Consider the following 20957-nt stretch of genomic DNA (forward strand, 5'->3'; position numbering starts at 1 on the left):
GGTCAGGTGCCCTGGCTGTGTCCTGTGCCAACTTCTTGTGCCCCTCCAGCTTTCTCACTGGCTGGGCATGAGAAGCTGAAAAATCCTTGACATTAGTCTAAACACTACTGAGCAACAACTGAAAACATCAGTGTTATCAACATTCTTCACATACTGAACTCAAAACATAGCACTGTACCAGCTACTAGGAAGACAGTTAACTCTATCCCAGCTGAAACCAGGACAAGCAGGCAGGAAGGTGGCCTGCTTCATCCCCCCGGGGGCTGTGGGGTGAGGTGGCCCCGAGGGTCCCGTCCAACCCCTGCCGATCATTACTCTGTGGGCTCCAGCGAATGTGCTGTACTTTGGTCTCCGTTAGACTTGGGTAATTTTTTTGTGTGTCTGGTGATGTCTGCATTGCAAGTGCTTTGAAGTACGCTGAATACAAACGACGGTATTAATGCTGGCTAATTCATTCCTCCCGATTCCCTACCCTGTCTTTGCCGTGTGCTAAAGATATCCATGTTGTGCTGCCTGCCAGCAAGAAGCTGCTCAGTCTGAAATGCCTTTTCTCGGTTTGTCAACCCGCGAGTTGTCTTGTCTCTTGGAAAGCTTGTTTGCTCTCCCTCAGCCTGACGGGGCTTTCAGTGGTCTGTTCGGGGCACAGGATGTTTAAAGAGGCATTTTTACAGTTTCATGAGCTTAGTTTTTGTTTCAGAAGCTGCTAGTAAAGCTGATTTATATTTCCCTTGCAAGGGAGGTCAGATTTACTGCGCTGGGCGCCTGGTGATTTATGGGGCTGGCGGGGCTCCCTGGTCCCTCCCGTTTCCCTGCACAGCCGGCCCTGGACAGGAGGCAGCAGGGAAGGCTGCAGGTCTGCTGCCTGCTTTCAGGCTTCTGGGTGGCGTGGGAATGGCACTGGGCTCCTGCCGCTCTCCTGGCTCTGACAAACCAGCCTCTACTAGTATGAAGAAGCTGCTTTGCTAAGTTGGAGGAGAAAGGACTAAACCTTCCTTTTCAGGCAGTGTTAGCATTTTTCCTGGTGGATTTCTGTGCCATTTCACCTGCCCTGAGTGCTGCATCTTTTTGTGCACCTCTACAGGCACCTTTTTTGTGGAAGCCAGGTTTGATTGGAAGCTTAAGCATCCGCCGGCAGAAATGAAGGCCCTGATCTGAATATTAAACTCTCTTGTGTGTTTGATTGCGTTTGTATTAATCAGTCTATAGGTTATCTTCAATAGCTAGCAACCTTTGCATTAAAGTTGCCTGGCTTTAGTTTCCCAAATTTATCATTTTTTGAAGGGAGGCATTTCCGTAGTATCATGACTTAGTGATTTGTTTGGAGCCTTGGGGCTGTGATGGGGCACTGACTTTGCAGAGCAATGGCACTGAAAACTGAACATCAGGGTGGTTGTTTTTTTTAAAAAAAAAGACTTTTGTGGAACACGTGCTGGCTGCGTGCATATTGCGCTGAGAATAAATAGGTTTTGCCACTCAGCTGCTCTGTCTTTCACTGTTGCTTGGGATCCTTGCCCAAAAAACTTGAGATCTAAAACCTGCAGCTGCCAAACTATAATATAACAGCTTCTTAGCTGGTGTAAATCATGGAACTCTCTTGCCTTAAATGTCTTACATCAGTGGAGTTAATCTGATTTAAACCAGCTGGGGACTTGGTATGCAGCGTGCAGAAGTGCAGACTGCATAACTCTTGTCTGTGCTTGAGGCTCATAAATCCTGTTTTAATGCAGTGTGGCCAGGGCCAAAGAGCTCAAGGAGGGCTTGATGCATTGCAATGGTTCTGCAAGGGAGAAGTGACGGGAAGGTTACAAAGAGAGAGGACAAGCAGGGTTCAGGCTTAGGAGGAGCTGCCAGGATGAGGACAGTGCCAGCATGAAATGGTCTTGGGACTTGCAGAGCAGTGCTAGGAGGAGGGAGGAGGACAAGGACTCAGACCTTTCTACTTTCCCTCTCAGCATGCCCATCCAGAGGTGGTGGCCTCTCATTTCCCAGCTGGCTTCGATCCCTCTAATCACTTGTCATTTTAGTTGTGTAACTTAAGAGGACCCAGCAAGCTTTTTATCACTCTCCTTAAGGACACATGAAGCAGTAATGTCTGGGCAGGTCTGCCTGGCAGGCAAGATCACGGGACAGAGTCCTGGTGCTTCGGGCGAGGGGAGGAGGAGTTGGGGTTGGCAGAGAGGCAGCCTGGGGAAGCTGTGGGCTCCCCGGGAAATTCTTGGCCCCCATCCTTGGCCCAAGTCAGGTAGTTTTCAGGGAGAATTAGTTTAGCAACTGGGTGTCCTCAGCAGCTGGTGGGGTAAGGGAGAGATGTCAGCATCCAGCAGCTTGAGCAGAGCTTTGGAAACTGCTGCTTGGTGTTTGACTCCATTGGTTTTGCTGACCATGCTGCAGCAGGATGACCCTGTGGGAGAAGAGAAGGAGCAGAGGGAAAATGGGACAGGACAGAGAAGCAGCTTTGTGGCTTACCTCTGCCAACTTGGACAGAGGAGTGGAGTCCGTTAGCTCAGGGGAGTCTCTGAAACCTGGCTGGAGGTACTGCGCCTCACATGGAGTGAGGGTATTTAGCAGAACTTGACTGAAGATGGTATTTGACAAATTGGAGGCAGCAGGGTTTCCTGGCCTGTAAGAAGAGCTGGCAGTCTTCCTGGGGAGTAGCGTCATCTCTGAACATGGGCTCCTCCTCCCTGCCTGGCAGCGTGTGGGGGAGCTCTCAGGGTTTCTCTCTCACTGACCGGCCCAGCCTGAAGGTAGAAGCCCTGATGAAGGGTGCGAGATGAGCATGGGGTGCAAAGGGCCCATGGGCTCTGCCATGCATGAGGTTAGCCCTCGTGCAGCACGCTGCATCTTTCAGGCGCTGGCGAAGCACCAACTCGTTGATCCTGGTATGGCTCTGGGTGGGCAGGGAGAGGAACACGGCTCTGCTCCCCTGAAGCTGGTGGGATGCAGCTGATCAGAGCCACGGCTGGGATGTCTGCCTGGAGAGGGAGTGCCGGCGAGGATGGGCCCCCTGCTCATGCTAACATGGCTCTGTGTCTTCACGTGGGCGGTGGAGGGAAAAGTGTGGAGCAGGATGGCATGTGACTGCAATGTTTAGTTCCACTAATGGGATCTCTTAAAAGCATATGTATAAAATTAGGCTTGGACATCTCCAGGAAAGCAGCTGAGCAGGATGGTACCTCCTCGTGCCCAGCCTCTCTTCTGCTTTGATGCCTCCTGCATCCCAGGGATGACCCATGTGCCTGCAGAAGGCTCCAAGAGCAGACAGCGAGAGCCATCAGAAGGTGTCTAGCTAACAGGTGGGGAGAGAGGCAAATGCTGTTCAGCTCACCCCTTGCCTGTTTTAAATACTTGGAAAGCATGGGACCGAGAAGTGGAAGAGAGCCAATTCCCCGCCTGGTTTATTCTGGTGTTAGGAATTGGGATAAGAAAGTGGATGTGTTGGAAAATATTTGGGAGAGAATATTTGGTGAGGAAATACTTGACATAATTATCACTATTGAAATCAGTCGGGTGAGATACGACCAAACTATTAAGACCACTGGTTGCAGTGCTTATGAGAGGCGATGGATAAGAGAAGTAGGAGCTGGGCAGTACTCTACCATGAAGACACACCTGGGGACTTGCTGACTGAAAACTCAGGAGCTTGGTCTGCAGATGTATTTGATAAGATTATTCATCAAAGGCAGGAAAGGGAACTAAGCAGCAGTGGGACAAGTGGGTAAGTTTCTGTGTGACTAAACAAAGATGAGGAGCTATGAGGAAGGAGAACAAAGCAAGAATGATCATTATGTATTGCTGAAATTTATGGCATATCGACATGGTCTGTTGGAAAAAAACTGGAAGAGGTTCAGAGAAGAGCGGTAAGGGACAAACCTGGCTGTCTGGGACTCTCCAGCCTGGGAGAGGGCCAGCCGAGGGGGTTACGGTGTGGTCCATGAAGCCACGAGCTGTGCAAGGCAGATGTTTGTACAAGAACTGGGAGGCATCGAAGTTGGTGAGAGTTGGGTTTATAACAGAGTGCGGTGATCTGTGGAGCTCCTTGCTGCAGGACGACGTAGATGCTGGGCTGCCTCAGGGCAGAGGAAATCATCGCAAGCTGCTGCCTGATAGACACCAAACTTCAGGATCTCCCCGAGCTGCAAGCTGTGCAGGAGCACATCGGGGGGGGACGTGGCTGTATGTGGTGGGGGGAAGCGCAGCCGGCTGCTACAGGTGAATAAGCAGCACCGTGTCCGGGGAAGTGGCTGCCGGCCGGGAGCTGTGCCATCGGCTTCATAGCAGGTATCCAGACTTCAACGTCTGTGATCAAATGGGAGGTCCAGTGATATCCCTGGCCTCAGACTCTGAATGGGGCAATTTCTCCAGCTCATTATCAACGGCTGTACTGATTATTAAGCATAGACCAAATTATAATGATGTTTGTCCAAGCTGCCTCTTAATGACCAAGCCCCAGGCAGCTTGGGGTTTGGTGCTGCTTGCAGCAGGCTCCAGCTTCTGGCTCTGGCTTGGTCTCCCATGAAACTGATAGCAGCCTTTGCCTGCTCTGGGAGCCCCGGCCCCGAGACAGTGGCCTCTGTGAGCATCAGCTTACTCCTTTCCCACCGAGCAGAGCTGGAGGAGGGCAAAGGCCAGGGAGGAGATGTGTTGGAGCGAGCGCTGAGCCGCTCTCTGCCTTCTCAGGGCATCTTGCCTGTGCCGAGGTCAGGCACCCGGCGCACTCCTGCTGCTGGCTGTGGAGGTGGAGAGCCTGGGAGCCGGGGGGAGTGGGTTAAGCAGAGAGGTATCAGGAAAATAGTCTGTTGCTGGAACAACGCCTTGACAAGTAACTGTCTTCTGCTAGTGCGCTTCTGTGAAAGCAGGCAGGCAGCGTCCTGAAAACGTTGTCTGTTGCCTTTGTAGGTGTGCGTGCGTGAGGGTTTGCCATTGCAGCTGCGATGTTCAGATCCATAATGCGGGATTGCCCGAGTCAGGGGTCTGTTTGCCTGTGGGGTGCCAGGTGACTGCACACGACGTTTCCCCTCAACAGCACCTGTGTGCAGTGAGTTGCAGTGCACTAATCCTGCGTCACACGATGAACAAAGAAATGTGCATTAGAGGTCTGTAAGGTGGAGCCCGGCTAAGGGAGATGAGGAAGCATCACCTCCTCTTCTTCCTCCTGTCAGCTGCAGAGCAATTCCTGGTGCACGGTGCAGCTACCCACAAAACTCAGTGACTTGCACTGTAATAAATGAGCATTTTGAGAGCACGTCACTCCTGATCCTTTCCTGCTGGCTAAGCGTTGCCATTGTTGCTGAGCCCTACCACATTGGGGCTACACAGAGACGCAGCAGGTTGGGAGAGTGCTAGGAGGAGAGTGCCTGTGTCCCAGATGCTCCAGGCCTGATGGTGTGTTATTGAAGTGGAGATGTTGTGAAGAGGCACAGAAGACTGGGGTCTGTGCTGAAGTCATGGGTGGTGGCCCCAGAGCCACGTGCTCCCAAGCCGCAGTTCCCACGGGGTGCTGCAGTAGCCGAAGGGTTTATTTTCTGGCAAAAATGTTTCCATCTTTACAGGGACGGAGGGAGTGTTAATAGTTTCTGGTGTGCTCTCATAACCTCCCTCCCTGCTTCACGCTGCCGCAGCCATGTGAAAAACAGCCAGATTCCTTCCCCAGCCTGTCTCTGGGCTGCACGCACTCATGTCAGATCCTGTGATGAGGAGAGAAGAGGCTGGAGTGATGGATTTGCGAGCAATAGGGAGAGCGGTGCCAGCCATTGTTCCTTGCTGGGGCGAGCCTGTTGTGCCGTGGGAGCTGTTTTCGTGGTGCTTTTTGGGAGCCAGCAACAGCAGACCTTTAAATAAGCCCACCCCAGGTAAATGCCAGAGGCGGTGGCCTTGTAGGGGGGTCTTCACCTGCCGAAATGAGACACTGACCCTGTCCGGCTGCCTGCAGGACGTGTCTCTCCTGGCAGGAGAGCCCCTCGGCCCCAGCCCTGCTGCGGAGATGCCGTCGGGAAGGGCTGCTGAGATGAGGGGGACGCGGCTGCTGCTCCGCAGGTGCCCGGCAGCCCCCCGGGCGCTTTGGCACGGCGGAGGCCCCTTCCCTGCGGCACCGCTGCCGATGGGGACTGGCGCGACCCGCAGCCCCCGGGGGTGGTGTCACTTCTCATCATTTCCGCTGGCCGCCCCTTGCTGCGGTGCCACCATCGATTATTTTTGGGTGTCCTAGATCTGTCAGGCCGGGGCAGGCGCGTGCGGCTGTTCCCCCCCTCCCCGCGGAGCAGCAGGGTCCCTGCGCCCAGCGCTGCAGGTGGGTGCTGCCCTCCTCCCTCCCCAGCCAGCCCCGCTCCCCGTCCCCAAAGAGTGGAAGCTGCTGGGGGTCACTCGGCGTTGATGCCGGGGCTGCTTTCCCCCACGGCCTCGCTCCCCGCTCTGCCGTAGCTCATTAGAGCTTAGCAGGAAGAAACAAGGACAAAATCTGCCTGCAGCCCTGCAGCCCCTTCCCCCACCACGTGCAGTTAATCGGGACGTGAGCTCATCTACCTTAATGCATTTATTTTCCTGTATCTCTTTTTGGTTTCCCTTTCCATCTCGTCCGCTCATTACTTCACAGCTTTCCATCCGCAGTGCTTTGTAATTTATGGCAACCTGGAATTAAACCTTATTTTGTCTGATTAAAAGGTTTCCTGCTGCTCTTCCTCCAGGTCCAAAAAGTGTCTTCACACTCCTCCCCCAGCGGCACCATATATTAAATACATAGCAAGCAGCACTTCCAGCTCTGTTCTGAAAGCTGTCGCGTGCTCAGCAATGTCTCTGCCTTGGAGTCAGGTTAAGAGCCGAGGTGTTGAGCACCGTTAAATATTAGTCCCTCAGACCTTGATGGATTACAAGGAGACACTTGGATGCACAGGAAAAATTAATTTCCTGGAACAAAACGCATCCATCTCCTGCTGAGTCTTCCCCATCCCCCTGGAGATGGCTGCGTGGTGTGGAGCAAGGCGAGCAGAGTGATGCTGCCATCAGTACCCGGGGCCGTTGCTGCTGCACCAGACCCCTGAGCCCACCCAGGTGCCTGCCCTGCATGGGTGGTAGTGATGATCTGTCATCTGTCTCTGGCAGGTAGCCTAATTTTTAATTAGCCGATAGGCTGGAATTGCTGTGCAGCAGTTGCTGCTCTGCTCTGCTGGATGCCTAATCGGTGCCGCAGAAACCTGGTTAGCAGCCGGGGCACTTGGGCATGTCCCCCCTTGCCTCCTGCCCTCCCCTGGCACCCTGTTTGGAGGGAGCGCAGGCTGTTTGATGGGGAGGGGGGCTGCTAGGCTGCCCCAAGGAGCAGAGAGGACCCTTGGCCGCGTGGCAGAGGCAAGGACCTGTGTTTAAGCGGGCATCTGGAAGGTAAGCTGCACCTTGGCAAGCCCTGCCGGTGCAGGGCTTTGTAGGATCGTCTTCTCTTGGGAAGGTGGGCTCCAGAGCAACACCAGGTCCTGGGAAGGCGACCGCAGCCCCCCCAGTCGCCAGCACACTGGCAGCAAGCTCTGCGGAGCATGTTGTGCTTGCACGCATGCGTGCGTGCCCCTGCCTCGGGTGCCTTCCTCTGGGTGAGGCTCTCGGTGCTGTCGGGGTCAGCTGTGCGGGCAGTGGTGATTAATCCTGGAAGCAGAGGGGGAGACTTTATCAGTGGAGAAAATAAGGCCTGGCAGGGGGAGCGCACAGCTGGAGAGGAAGCTGCTCACAGCCCTGCTGACAGCAGGAGGGAGAGCGGCTGGGGGCGGCCGGCAGTGTGGGGGGGGTGAGCCAAACACAGGCAGCCTCTAATGAAGGGCAGGATGGAGGACCCAGCGTGTTTGTGTAAATAAACCGTGCATATCCACGCTGGGCTTGTTGTGGCGCTGACATTGCCGCCCAGCACTGCAGCCGCACTCGTGCTCTGCTCCTTGCTGCAGCCGAGGCTTTTGGGGATGGCCGGCTGCTGCTGCTGGGCAGCACCCTCCGGGTTGCACAAGGACCCTCCGGAACCTGTTGCCCACCCTGCGCCCACACCCGGTCTTGGTGCTGGCCGTGGGAGTGGTGTTTTTCTTGGCCGTGGGTTCCTCTGAGCCAGCAAGGGTGGAGGATCCTGGTTTCGCAGCCAGCACGGGCGACTTTGCAGACCCGCACGTTGCTGCCGGCAGGCATGCTGCCCGCTGGAGCAAGGGCTGCTGCTGCCCTGCTCCTGGAGGTTTATTGCCCGGAGCAGTGATCTGAAGGTCACTGCTGGTCCTTCACAGCTCCTGATTTCCTTGGGATCTCACCCTGTCGTGATGAGGACAGCTAAAAAACCTTCCGGCTAAAAAAAAAATCAGTCATCGGTAGTCAGAGCCAAACTCAAAGCGATGGAGAGAGGTGGAGGGGAAGCTGTCCAGGTGTGCCCAGCTTTTGCAGACCAACAGACCTGAGCCCTCCAGCCCTGCTGACCCCAACTTGGAGAGCCTGGGCTGCCCAGCCCTCTTCCTTCTGACGGTTCAAATCAAGTGGCAAAATGCACAGCCACCCCCTGGCCCTCCCCAAGACCCCGACAGCAGCCCCACAACGCCCAGGGCTGCAGCCAGCAGGGGACACTCCCGACCCTTCGCTGCGCGGTGTCACCCATGCTGGCTGCACTACTGCAGTCCCTGCAGAAGGGTCTCTGAGCTGCTCTGCATCCCCCATCTGTCTGTGCCTGCCCATCGGCCTGCCCTTGCGAGGCCACTGCTCCCCGCGCTGTCTCCAGAAGGATGGAGGGGGCTCTTGCCTCCTCGTGTTGCAGGACTCGCTGCTGCTGGCTCCGCGGGGAAAGGCGAAGCGGCGTGCCTGGGTCGCACAGCACAGTCGGCACGGTTGGCGATCCCGGTGGTGTCCTCCTTGATCCCGCCTCTTCTGCTCTGCATGGGCACAAGGCGCCAGCCTCCGGCCCCAAAAGTCGCTGCTGTGATGCAGAGGAGGTGCAGGGAGGTCGGGGTGCTCCCATCCGATACGTGTCGGAGGAGTCTCTCCTCGTTGGCATGGTGCACCAGGGTGCTTAGGTCCTTAAAAACAAGTTTGTTGAGACACGTGGAGGCGCTGGTGCAGAGGATGGCGGAAGCAGAGCCAAATCACCACCAGCATTGGTGACAGGCATCTGCCTCGGGAGTGTGCGTGAGATTTGGGCGCAGTGCAGCCTTGCAGGGCAGGGGCCTGTCCCCTCTCCCCTCCTGCCGTCCCACCGTTGCCTGCAGCATCTGCCCTGCCAGACCAGCTGCAGGCAGGATTTTGTACTCTGAGGAGGGAGCTGAGCTTGTGCCAACATGAGCCTGCCAGTGGGCTGGAGAGTTACACCACCTCCAGGAGGTTTCAATTCTTGCTTCTTCTACTCTAAAGCTGTTAAACCGCTGCTCAGTTGACAGCAATTAAGACCATGCCATTTGCTGGACAGCTTCTGCCCTTTGCATCGTGATGGCAGCTCTCCATTTCACTATTTGTTCCTGGACATGAGTTGTTATTATTTTCACTCTTTTCCCCTCTCTACAGACTGGTGGCTGCTGGTGGTGGCATGCCTCTGCCCCAGATCTGGTGTGGTTTGTATGGAAGAGGGTTTGGAGACGAGACCAGCGCCTACACCCCAGCCCCGTGCCCGCTGTCTGGGCTTTGTCACGGTAGCAACCCTCGTACAGAGAAAGTTGTTGGGATAAGTGTAAATAAGTTTGCCTGCAGAACAGCCTGTGCTGCCTGCAGAGGCCAGGCTGTGGGGCTGCAGGAGCTTGCTCTTCAGCCTTGTCTGTTAGAGCCCAATGCACAGTTGGTGAACTACCCTGGGATCCCCACACCCAGGGGTGTCTGGTGCCCCGGAGTTTTGTAGCTCATGTAGGAGCCTCTCAAATTGCATGTCGTACACCAGAGACTAGTTTTGGCCATCACTAGGTGACCTGTGGATGCCCTGATTGTGCATGGAGGGTGTCAGCACCGTCTGTGCCACGGGGAGTGCACGCTGCTGCTGCTGCCTGCCTCTGCCCTGGCTGCCTGCAGCACTGGGGAGGCAGCGACTCGCTGGTGGGAAAGGCACTGGAGCAGGAAAAGGCTCCCATCAGGTTTGTAGCTGGCAGCTGGCATTCCCAGAGCAGCCAAGGGAGTTGTGTCCACAGGCTTACATGCTTGGCAGCTTCCCCCAGGCTCCGTGCAGGCTCCTGCCTTTGCATCTCCTCTTCTCCTGACCCTCCATCTGTCATCCATCCACTTTCCTGTAGTTTTAAATCCACTATTTAAATCTCTTGCAGGCTAGGGGAAAGTAGTCCTTGCCTACAGGCTCAAGGCTGCCCATCCGTAGGCTGCTCCAGACAATGGCTGTGGGTCAAGAAGGGCTGGAGAGGTAATAGCTGCTGCAGGGTCGCTCGCTGCACAGCCTCCCCAGAGCTCTGGCTGGGTTGGCCAAAGCAGGACGCCTCCTCCCCGTGACCCCCCTGCTGCCGGTCCCGCTCCCGCGTGACTCTTCTGAGAAGAGTAATTTGCTCCTAAGAGTCACACTACGTGTTGGTGGGGTGGTCTAGCTCGCTGGACACCCGCCTGCTCCCGTCCCGCTCTGTCCCCGCTGTGCCATGGGGCAGGCTGTGGGGTTGCTGCCTCCTGGGAAGGGCCACCAGACTGCACCCTGCCAGAGGGGCTCCTGGGCTCTGCTCAGAGCATCCAGACAGCCCGCCGGGCCCCTCGGCACACACCTGGGGTGCCTGCCCGCATGCCGGCATAGCTCTGCTGGGTCCTGGCAGAGGATGCTGGGCAGCAGGGCACAGGGAAGTGACCTCTGCCTGCCTGTGCCCCCTTGTTGGGCTGAGGCTCTTGGGGGGGAAGGAGGGAGCGCCTGCACAAGAGGGGTCTGCACCGGCATCTCTCTGGAGCCCTGCTCTGGGATAACCTTGGTTCTCCCTCTCTTCAGCAGCTGAGCCCCGGTGCAAGGCAGCTTAGGTACTGGTAGTGGCTTTCTCTCCTGGTTTGCAGCACCGCAGACCCTGCTGCGGGATCGTGCATCCTTGAAGCTGGTCTTTCTCCTCTGGATGTGGCTGGAGGGAGGGTTTGAGCCGAGCCTGGAGAGCAGCCCTACTGTGGCTGCTGGTATGAGGCTGCAATAAAACATTACGAGCTTTAAACGGGGCCAGCCTGTGCTGTAAAGCTGTCACTGCTGATGGAGATCATCTCTGCTTTGAGTGGCATAACTCCCCTTTACAAACTGTGGCTGGAAGAGCTGGAGTTGAACAAAGCAGAGGGTAATGTACAGTATGGCAAAGTTAGAAAACTCGCTTGCTGAGCAAAACGCTCTCAGCCTGTTCCCACATTTCCAGCTGGACCCCTCCAAGCAGTTTGTGCCTAAGAAAGCACGTGATTCCTCCACCCCCACATGGCAGCCAGGACAAAGCACTTGGTAAAACGGTGAAAGAGCATGATACATCATAAATATTAGCGCCTGGCCCCTTGCCAGTCACAGGCAGAGAAATTGTCTTGGCCATTAATCTATCCGTGCAAGCTGCATCTGGCAAAGTGATGCTCGACGTCACCCATGCTCATTTTTGTCTCGGTGTTGCAGTTTACGCTTGCTTTAAAAAAAGAAAAAAAAGGAAAAGTACTTTGCGCTCTCTGGGACTGAATTGTTAGTGAGTTTTTCCTGGGGGGCTCTGCCAGCACAGTGTGGAACCAGTGCGGGGTGCTGGTGCTGGGGCAGGCAGGGCTGGGAGCTTCCCCCAAGCTCAGCTTTCATTCTCTGCTGTGATTAATTGCAGTTAGTGCTCATCTGTAATTTTAGAGAACAATCGGATGACGTGCCTCGCGGTTGATTTAATTGAAACCTGATGAGGCATCAGAAGGCTGCTGTGCACCAGGGTGAGCTGTGCTGGGATCCTCCTGAGAACCCTCTCCCCGTCCTCAGCAGTGCCTTGGAGGGCTCAGGCTACACCCTGGTTTCACTTGGGCTGAGCTTGTGCTGTAGGTCCGGGGTCTCCTTTCCCTGGAGGTCTGGGTCTCCTCGCCCTGAAGTTTTGTGACCAGTCTGGATGTTCTCAAGTGCAGTAGCGTTAAGAATTTGGGGTTTTGCACCACTGTGGTATGGACCACTGGGGAGGTTTAGGGTATTTCGGATACATGTCTCATTCCCCATTGCAGAAATCCTCCGCTCTGCCTATTCATCTGCTTGAGTTGTGCTGGCGATTTCTAAGGCAGTTAGGAAGGCTGAGGGAAATTGCTTTCAGGTCAAGACCTGCTTTAGCCTGTAGTGAATTACTATGCCTGGGTTTTAAATCTTTGCAAACAGAGGATTATGGTGGTGGTAAATACAAGGTAGGCCTGGGGATTGCCGTGCTGCTGGTTGGAGGGAGTGTGGCCTTCCCCTTTAGCATATAGAGAGTGATGGATGTTAAAAAAATAAATTGAGATACAGCCTGGGTTGTAGCTTAGATACTATTTCTCCTTGATTTATATTTCTGCTTGGATGCTTTGCAGAGTAAGCAGTATATTTCTTGCTTAACCTCACAGGGCTTTTTCCTTCTTAAATGAGGACAGTGTGGTAGATACAACCAATTGCCGAGAGCCCTGGATTAGTGCAGGATCTGCAAAAAATTCAGCGCTGCTGTACAGCCCAGCATCTGCTTGAAACACAAGTGACGAACGCATTTGAAATGTCAAAGCTGCATTCCTGTGCCGGAGGATAGCTGCCCATGCCTGGCTGCACTCAGCGTCTCTGGGTCTCTAGTCCCAATGGTGGCTTTGGGGGCTGAAAACAGCGATTGCCTCCTGCTCTCAGCAGACCGGGGGTAGCCAGCAGCCTGTCCCGAGCACGGCGGGACGAGGGGGCGAGGAACCACGGTGGTGTGAAGGCTGGAGCCTGGGCAGCGCTGCAGAAACGCCAGCTTGATGGGAGGCCCTCCCCGTAGCCATGGAGGGTGCAGGCAGCAGAGGGTGAGGGCAGGCTGGGGTCGACCTCCTGCCTGCAAGGACTGGGCGGGAGGAAGGAGGAGGATTTTGTTTGCTGAGTGCTGTGAAAGCGGTGGTGACACGCACGTCTAGCCTGCAGAAAGCTGTAACGGCACCTGTGCATCCTAAATGGGGGCCAAAACAGGTTGATACAGTCTTTTTAATCCAATTAGTGCCGAGTGCTAAGCAACCCGGCCAATTTGCTCTTGGCTTTTATAACACATATAAATAGCGTTGGCATTACATAACACCATGGGGAATGGCTCCACTCCGCTCGCAGTCCCCAAGTAGAGCTGAGCTTGGCTGGCCAGAAGATGAACATGGCTTTGCCTGGGGCTGGAGGAACACATCCAATGGTCCGATCTCTCATAGCGTTTGCGTTTGCTGCATTCCACTTGGCCTGCTGCAATCCGTACAACATCCCCAGATCCACCTGGGACAAGCAGTCTTGACAAGGCATGTCTCCTGCACCCCCTCCCAAGCAACATCTCCATCAGTCGATCTTGTGTGCTGCAGAGGAGGCTGTGACAAATGCAGGCAGGGGCCCGACCCTATTAATGAGCTCAGGCCTGGCCTCGATAACGATGTCCTCCAGCTGCTCTCAACTTTCCCACTGCAAGTGGAAGATGCTTCCATGTCTGCATGACCCTCCTTGTCCCTGACAGAGTACCACCAGCAATAACAGTTTTCCAGGCTGCCACAGACTGTCAGCAGTTTTGTGCAGGCAGGGGGCTGTAATCTCTGCCCTCGGAGAAGCCCAGGTCAGGCCAACAGCAGCTAATGAGCTTGTGCAGGTGTTGTTGAGGGTGTCACGCGTCTGACTGAATTATTGATGTTGTCTGTCATGGGAATTGCTCTCATGCTTCAAGCCAGGGATGCTGTGGGGGAAACACTGGGAAACGCTCATGGAGTTGGTAGCTTTTCCCAGAAGTAGGTAGCAGAAGGTAAGCATGGGGTTTTGTGTGGCTGCTCCTGCAGAAGCACTTCAAGAAAGGGAGAGGCTGGGTTGAAGCTACCTCTTGCTTTTGTCAGTTGTATGGCAAACCGGTCTTCTGGAAGGAAGGAGGGACTGGATAGAAGCAGGAAGTCACCAGAAATGGTTTCTGAAGTATATCATGCCTAAAATGCGCAGTGGTAAATGCTGTCGCAATCATTGAAGGTCGGTAGCTTTATGTAGAGGTTGCAGTTGGATTGTGTTTGCCCTGAATTGGCCGAGTCTTGCCCACGGGGTTGATTGCACCAAATCCGTGTTGGGTGTAATTCCTCAAGTTGCCATTGGTAATCGCTGGTTGCAATTTTGTCTTATATAGCTGACTTTTCCTCTTTGTGCTTTCAGAAATAACACAGATCATCCAGGTAGACTTGGACCTGAAGTACAAGACCAACATCCGAGACCTGTTTGATGAGTTCGACAACTTCCCAGAGGGAGCAGTCATTGGGATTGCCAGGGAAATGCAGCCAGTGTACAGGTACAGCCGCCTCCCCATGGGGAGCAGGGGGTGGGCAGTGGGCAGCTGGCATGTCTTCTCTTCAACTCAGGTTGGTCTTTGGAAGAAAATCTAGGGGGAAGCAGTCTCCCTGCTTTAATCCCTGCAGGGGGACTTAATCTGAAACTTGTACATCGGTATGAAAAAAGTGTTGCAGTGGTTTCCCTGTTCTCACACACCATCAGAAGGCTTCCAGAGCCAAGTTCCTGGTCATCGGTGCCAAAATCCATACCTGGATTATAGCACATCTGCTAGAGGTGTGTTTGCCCAGCCATGCCTGCTGACGTGCTGTGATTGCATTCTGGAGCATCAGTTTGTATGTTGGGGCTCAGAGGTTTTGGCTGTGAATGTTGCAGAGAGTAGGGGTTGAGTCTGGGCAACAGTGAGGTTCTGGGTCCCTGGAGTGTCAGTGCACCTTCTGCTGAAGAAATATTCCCCCAGGGAAGACTGAGTGGGCAACTCTGTTGGTGACCTGGGCTTGCAAGCAGGAGGATAGCCCCATAGTCACTTGCTCGTCAGACCCTCGGTCCACCAGCCAGTGCCGACTGTGGTGGCAGCTAGCGGTGGGAGCTGTGCACCGAGGGGTGGCCCAGCTCTTCCCACTCACGGGCTACCGGTGAGCTTCAGAGACACATAGATTTCCAGGCTGGTGCTTAAAGAAACTGGTTTAGTTTAGCGTGCATTGTTCCAAGGATGAACCTCAGGTTTTGTTTTAATCCAGGGTGAATCAGATCATCAGCTCAGGATACCTTAATGGCTTCTCAGCTGAGCAGAGTTTGAGTGTCTGAGATGGCTTGGCTGGATTTGCTAATCCTAATGGAAATGTTCTTGGAGAAGGATAAAAAAAGCTTAAGAGCTCCGTATGTCTTTTCCTTCCCTACTGGAAGCCTTAGTAGTGAGATCAATAACTGAACCTCTTAAGACATGTCCAGCAGCACTCTTGGGCAAAGGCTGAGCTGCAAAGATCTGGAGCAGCCGTTCCTGCTGCATGTGCATCCAGATGGGATGAGGGTGGAGACAGAGGGAAGTTCACCAGCAGGGTATTGATGGTCATTAATCACCACCAGTCGTTTCCTAGAAGCCCAAGCCAGCTGAGAGCATGCTCATGAGAGCATTTCTGGTTGCTCAAGCTGCAGAAGTCGCCACTGTTCCCGGGCTGGAAAAAGACATCTCTGTGCCTGTGGCAGAAGTGTCACCTCCCCTCCTGACTTGTGCTCTTGGCAGGGAGAGCTGGGACCAGAGGAATGCGGATGCTGAGGTCTCGTCTCCATAGAGTGGCACCACGCTCAGAGTATGGAGGGCTCCTGTATCTGCTTTGGGTGTCCTGGCAGGATTTTGGTGCCCAGAGTGGTAAATCCAGCCCCAGTTAATCATATCCAATCATTAGAACTTACAGCAGGATGGAGGGAGCAGCAACAGCTGAGTGCGGCTGCGTCGGACTGGCAGCCTCAGTCAGCGCTGCCCAGCAGGGCAGATCCCATTCGTTAGCGGTGCAGCCTCTAACAGGATAAATTAAGTGTTTGTTTGCTTACAATTAGTCCATGGTGGAATCGCTCTGTGTTTCTGTCTCTGCAGGGATTGGCTTTGCATTATTTCCATGCATAGCTAGGGAGCAGGGATGGTGTTCCAGCGCCTGGATGTGGTTTGTGGGACCAGGTGTGCCTGGAGGGGACCGCATTAAGCTTTGGGGTGCTCTGCTGGAGGGAGAGATCTCCAGCACGGCAGGGGACGAGGCACGGGACCGCGGGGCTGAGCACTGAATATCTGACCCGAGCCGAAGCCGTGCTCTCCCCCCTCCTGCCGCCCGCGGTGGGGACAAACAAGCCAAGCAATAACAGCCCTCACAGGCTGCATTTTTGGGCTGAACTTTCTGTTGTTGCAGTTTTGACGTTCTGGGTCACTTTGGGCTATGTTGTGCTTTTCTTCTTGTGCTGTTTTGATCTTCATGTGAAAACAAGTTCCTGATCCTTCTTGTCGCCAGATCACCCGGCGCGGGGCGAGCTGTGCAAACGCCAGCCTGCTCTCCCACCGAGCCCTCTGCCCCGCGGGGCTCACACCTCGCTGCTAAAAGGGTTTACAGACAAAAATAATATGAGCTGACAAAGCATGAGCGTCTTTGTGAAAAAAATAATCTTTGCTATTTTTATACTTTTAGCAAGATAAAAACACGTTGTAGGTGTGAAATTAGAGGTGCCAGCTCCAGCCGTGTGATTTGCCACATGCGCAGGCTTGAAGCATCAGTTGGGAAAGTGGTTGTGGGGGTGAAGGAGGGTTATGGGGTGATGGTGGGGTCTCTCCATTGCCACTCGTGCTTTCCTCCCTGCTTCATGCAGCTCTCTGCGGCACCAGCTTTGCCCCAGCATTGGGCAAAACGTCAGAGGGCTTGGGGGAAGTCAGCAGAGCTTTCCTAAGCTTGGTCATGGAGCTGTGGACTGGCACCCTTGGGGCAGGGTAAGCCAGTGGCTAGCAAAGTCTGGATGCCATCTTCCGCTCTCTGTAGCAATGGGGAAGATGGATGGGGATCAATCCACTTGGCTGCGTTGGATCCTTCTTACCTGCTTGGCCCGTCAGAGGAGATAAATGGGTGCAGACCAGTGTATTTTGTAGACGATGCACCCTTTTCTGGGAGGTAGTGCTGTTCCTGCCAGCTGCCTGTTGGCTGTCCGGCTGCAGGCTGCACTTGCCAGGCACAGGCTGGGGCTGCACAAGGCTCAGGCTGCTGCGCTGGTGCACTGAGCAGTGCTGGGCACAGACGCTTGCGGGAAACGGAGGAGTAAGGGAACAGCAAATAGGAAATGTCCCGGAGCCTGCTTGCACATCCTGAAGGTAGGGGGAAACCTCCAGACAGCAAAACAGGATGGCACGGGAGCGTTTCCACTCGTTTGACTCATGCTGAAACAATGCCCGGCCACTGTTTGTCTTGGACAAACGCATTTCTCTGAGCAACAGGATCTCCTGGCCCTCCTGCAAGGCAAACGCTGGGGTTTAACTGTTACACAGCCTGGGGCTGGCCTGTCCTTTGGGGTCGCTCAGTGGCCTGTGGAAAGCAGTATGTCCTGCTGAAGCTGTACGTGGGTCACGCTGCAGATCCACCTCCCCGCCGTGCCCCACAGGGCAGTGTCTGGCAGGGGGTCCTGGGTGCGGAGGGGGAGGCTGCGGGAGCCCACGTGAAGTGCAGGAGTCAGTCTGAGGTCCGAAGCTGTTGGCATCAGGTTTGCTTCTCTCCAGCCGCAGTGGGGGAAGCAGCACTCTGTCCGTGGGTCAGGCGTGTTGTCCTTTCTGCGGCTTTTGGATCTGACGTGTGACATGGGGTATGGTCAACACCTCTGTGGATGGGGTCGCAGGCAGAGCTTCGTCCCACAAGAGGCTGCCCCCACTGCCAGCATTGCTGGGGACACTGGTACTATGCACTAGACTTGTAGACACTTGTGGGCTTGCCATGGCAGCACTGGATGCCTCCTGCCAGGTTGACGTTTGCATGCTGGCCTGCAGGCAGAGCCTCTTCCCAGCACTGACGTATGCCTGCTCATGTGTCTGCCTGCACAGGATCCACACCATGGCCAAGACCAGGAGCTCCTGCTTCAGCAAGAATAATTTTGATGGAAAGATTAAAATCTGCATCTGAAGTTTGCCTGGTCCCTGACCATGCAAGGAAGTGCTCTTGCAGAGTCATAACCTTAATTAAAAACCCTGTTGTCCCCTGCAGCGTTTCAGCTACTCAGGTGTGCTGGCAGTGTCCTGTTCACCAGGCTACAGAGGGTGAGCCATGATGCTCTGTATAAATATTTATGTTGCACTGGGCCTTCCATGCCAGATCCTGGCCAGATGGAGAAGTCCAGGCCCTCCTGTGCTCTTTCTTAGCCCTGCTGAGAAACATGCAGGCAAGCGTTGCAGATGCAGCCTGCAAGCTGGTTACCAGGCGAGCAGGCAGGTCTCTTTTCTCAGGGTGAGTGCAGGGCGCGTGCCTGGCCTGGCGAGCAGCTTAGCCGTGGTCCCGGCTGCCGTGGGGCTGAGTGATGGCCGAGTGAAGCGCAGCTTGCTGTGGGCTGACCCCCGACCAGCACGCTGTGCTGTGCTCCCCGCTGCCATCCCCACAGCCATCCCTGCCTCTTTGTTTCCTACGTGGTGCCGGTGCTGTCACTGGCCCTGCCACGTGGCGGTGGGCTCTGTGTGCCCACCAGTGCCGGCACCGCCTGGGGCCCTCAGCACTGCCCCGCGTTGCTCCCCTTGGAGGTCTCATTGGAGAGGAATGGTCTGCTGGCAACAGGGAGGACCTAACCCACAGGTCCTCAGATGGGTGCTTTTACCTTCTTGCTGCAGCTGGGAGCAAGGTACTTGCTGTGATGGTGGACCTCAGGTGAGGTCCCAGACCTTCTCAGGTCCAAGGGTGCATGTAGCTGGGGCTGGAAGGGTGGCTGCTGCCTCCGTTCCTGCCGTTGGGTGAGATCTTAACTGCTGTCCCCCATGACAAGAAGCTAATGACGCTGGAGGTGTCTTGGGAATCCACAGTGTGGGGAAAGGTAACAGTTTGTCCTGCAGGAAAGGATCTACATCAAAGGGACAGCTACAGACTACAAAGGGCTGACAATTGAGTCCTTGTATGGCTGCAAGGCCATTCGCCTTTGCTTCTGCCTAAAACCTAGGGAGAGCTTGAACAGGACATTATTTTGTGGAAAGGGAAGGCTTTGTTTCTGCTTGTGGTCGTGTGGGAGCTGCTCTAGGTGCGCTGTGTGCTCTGTCACACAGGTTTTGTTTGTTTGAGAGCTGGTAAAATAATCCTGAGAAGTCCATTAATGAGTGGAAGCAAGCCTGTGCAACCGCTGGACCCGGAGGCACGGCACTTGCAGCGCTCGACGTTTGCTGGGAGCTCAGCAGCAGCAGTGCTAAGTCACTTTGTCAGATGTTTGGAAGAGGAACGGAGTTATCCTGGGCTGTGAGCAAGCTAATGCTGAATCCACAGCCAGGCCGGGCTGTCAGCGCATCTGGGCTGAGACGGTATGTCCTGTACCTTCTCTTGGGATTTAAAAAAATCACAAAGTACTGCTGACAGCTGCGAGCAAGGAGGAGCAGCTGGATTCCCTGGGTATCAGCCGAGGCGGTGGTGGTGGTTGTAAGATATAGCAGTGCAGGTGGGCTGTTGCCTGGGATGGAGCTTTCTGGAGTTGGAGATAACCATCTGCAGCAGGCAGGTCCTCCTGCCTGAGTTTGCCTGGTTTTGTGGGCTCCTCATGCAGGCAGCTTGCCCTGATTTGGAGACTTTGCTCTTTTCCAAGTGCTTTTGCCCTGGGGGAGCAGGGAGCTGCCTGCCACGACGGGCTCTGTGTTTCCCAAGCCCCTCAGTCAGCGAAGGCAGGAGAATTTGCCTTGCCTGTGCCCTGCCAGGCGTGGTGATGCTAACGCTGCCTGCCCACAGTCCTGCAAGCCGGACCCTGCGCACTTTGGATTTTAAAGAATTTCGAGGCTTTGACTTGATTTGTAGCAAGTGCTGCTGCATGATGCACGGCGGGAACGGTTCTAGGAATTCTTAGGCAATGGCTGCCAAGAAGCAGCCAAAATTACAGAACAAGCAGAACCTGCAAGGAACTGGCAACAGAATTGATTTCAGGAATTCAGCGTTACTTTCTCATAAAAAAAAAATTATCCAGGAAGGTAAAGCGTTTTGTTGTTCACATCTGTGCACATCATTAATATGTAGGACCCGTTGCACTGATTCCCATTACCAAGCAAACTTGAAATGTCATTTAAAAGCAATGAATAAATTGGACAAGATCTGACAACCACAACTGTGCATCGATTAGAACAAACGCTATTAATAATATTAATGCTATTAACTGTCCCTTTTGAGATATTGGACATTACAGACATGATTTTCTCCAACAACCAAAACACTTGTGTGTGTTTGGGTAAGGCAGTCAGGACTCTCCAAGCATGGGTTCAAGTGTTGCCTCCAAGGACTTTGCTGTCCTGCAGAGAGCACGCATGGGTGGTGGTCCTCATTTGCAAGGGCTGCCTGAGAAGTTTTCTATGACTTTGCTATGGGTAATTTTTTGTTGGCCACAGCACACAAGTCCAGGGTGTGTCGGGTGAGCATGTATCAGTTACCATACCTGCACTTGTCTTCAACTCCTGAACTTCTCAATTTCAGCTCCTGAACATCTCGATTTTGGTGTCTAGAGGTAGGTGTTACACTGGTGGCATCTTGGCGTTGCTGGAGTACCTGGCTGCACTGGTAGGTCATCAGCCCCTGCACGCTAAACATCGTGAGCAGGTGGTTAGATCCAGCTGGGTATTTGCACAACTGCTGTCATCTTCGGTGGTTACTTTTTTGTCTTGGGAGAGCATGAACTGAAGAAAGAGCTGGTCCATGCTGGGCAGTGACACTTTTTGGGAGGTCACAGCTTGTTTTGGGGTTGCTAAGCAACATGCTGTTCATGGGCAGTGGCAAGGCTCAAGCTGGCCTGTGTGGTGCAGGTATTCCTGACTCCTTGCACCCCAGTGAAGGTTTTGCAGTGTGGTAAGGAGGGGAGTCTGGGCTGTAGATGCTAG

At 54.4% G+C, this 20957-nt stretch overlaps 1 protein-coding gene across 1 annotated transcript in view; it reads left to right on the forward strand.

The window, feature by feature from the left end:
- Positions 1-20957, forward strand: part of XXYLT1 (xyloside xylosyltransferase 1) — a 38517-nt gene that overhangs the window by 9056 nt on the left and 8504 nt on the right. Inside the window, exon 3 of the mRNA XM_052804020.1 lies at positions 14261-14393. Within this exon, the coding sequence (XP_052659980.1) occupies positions 14261-14393 (133 nt within the window). The remainder of the gene's footprint in view (positions 1-14260; positions 14394-20957) is intronic.

This window comes from Harpia harpyja, chromosome 12, assembly GCF_026419915.1.
Source record: "Harpia harpyja isolate bHarHar1 chromosome 12, bHarHar1 primary haplotype, whole genome shotgun sequence".
In the NCBI taxonomy this organism is placed as follows: Eukaryota; Metazoa; Chordata; class Aves; order Accipitriformes; family Accipitridae; genus Harpia; species Harpia harpyja.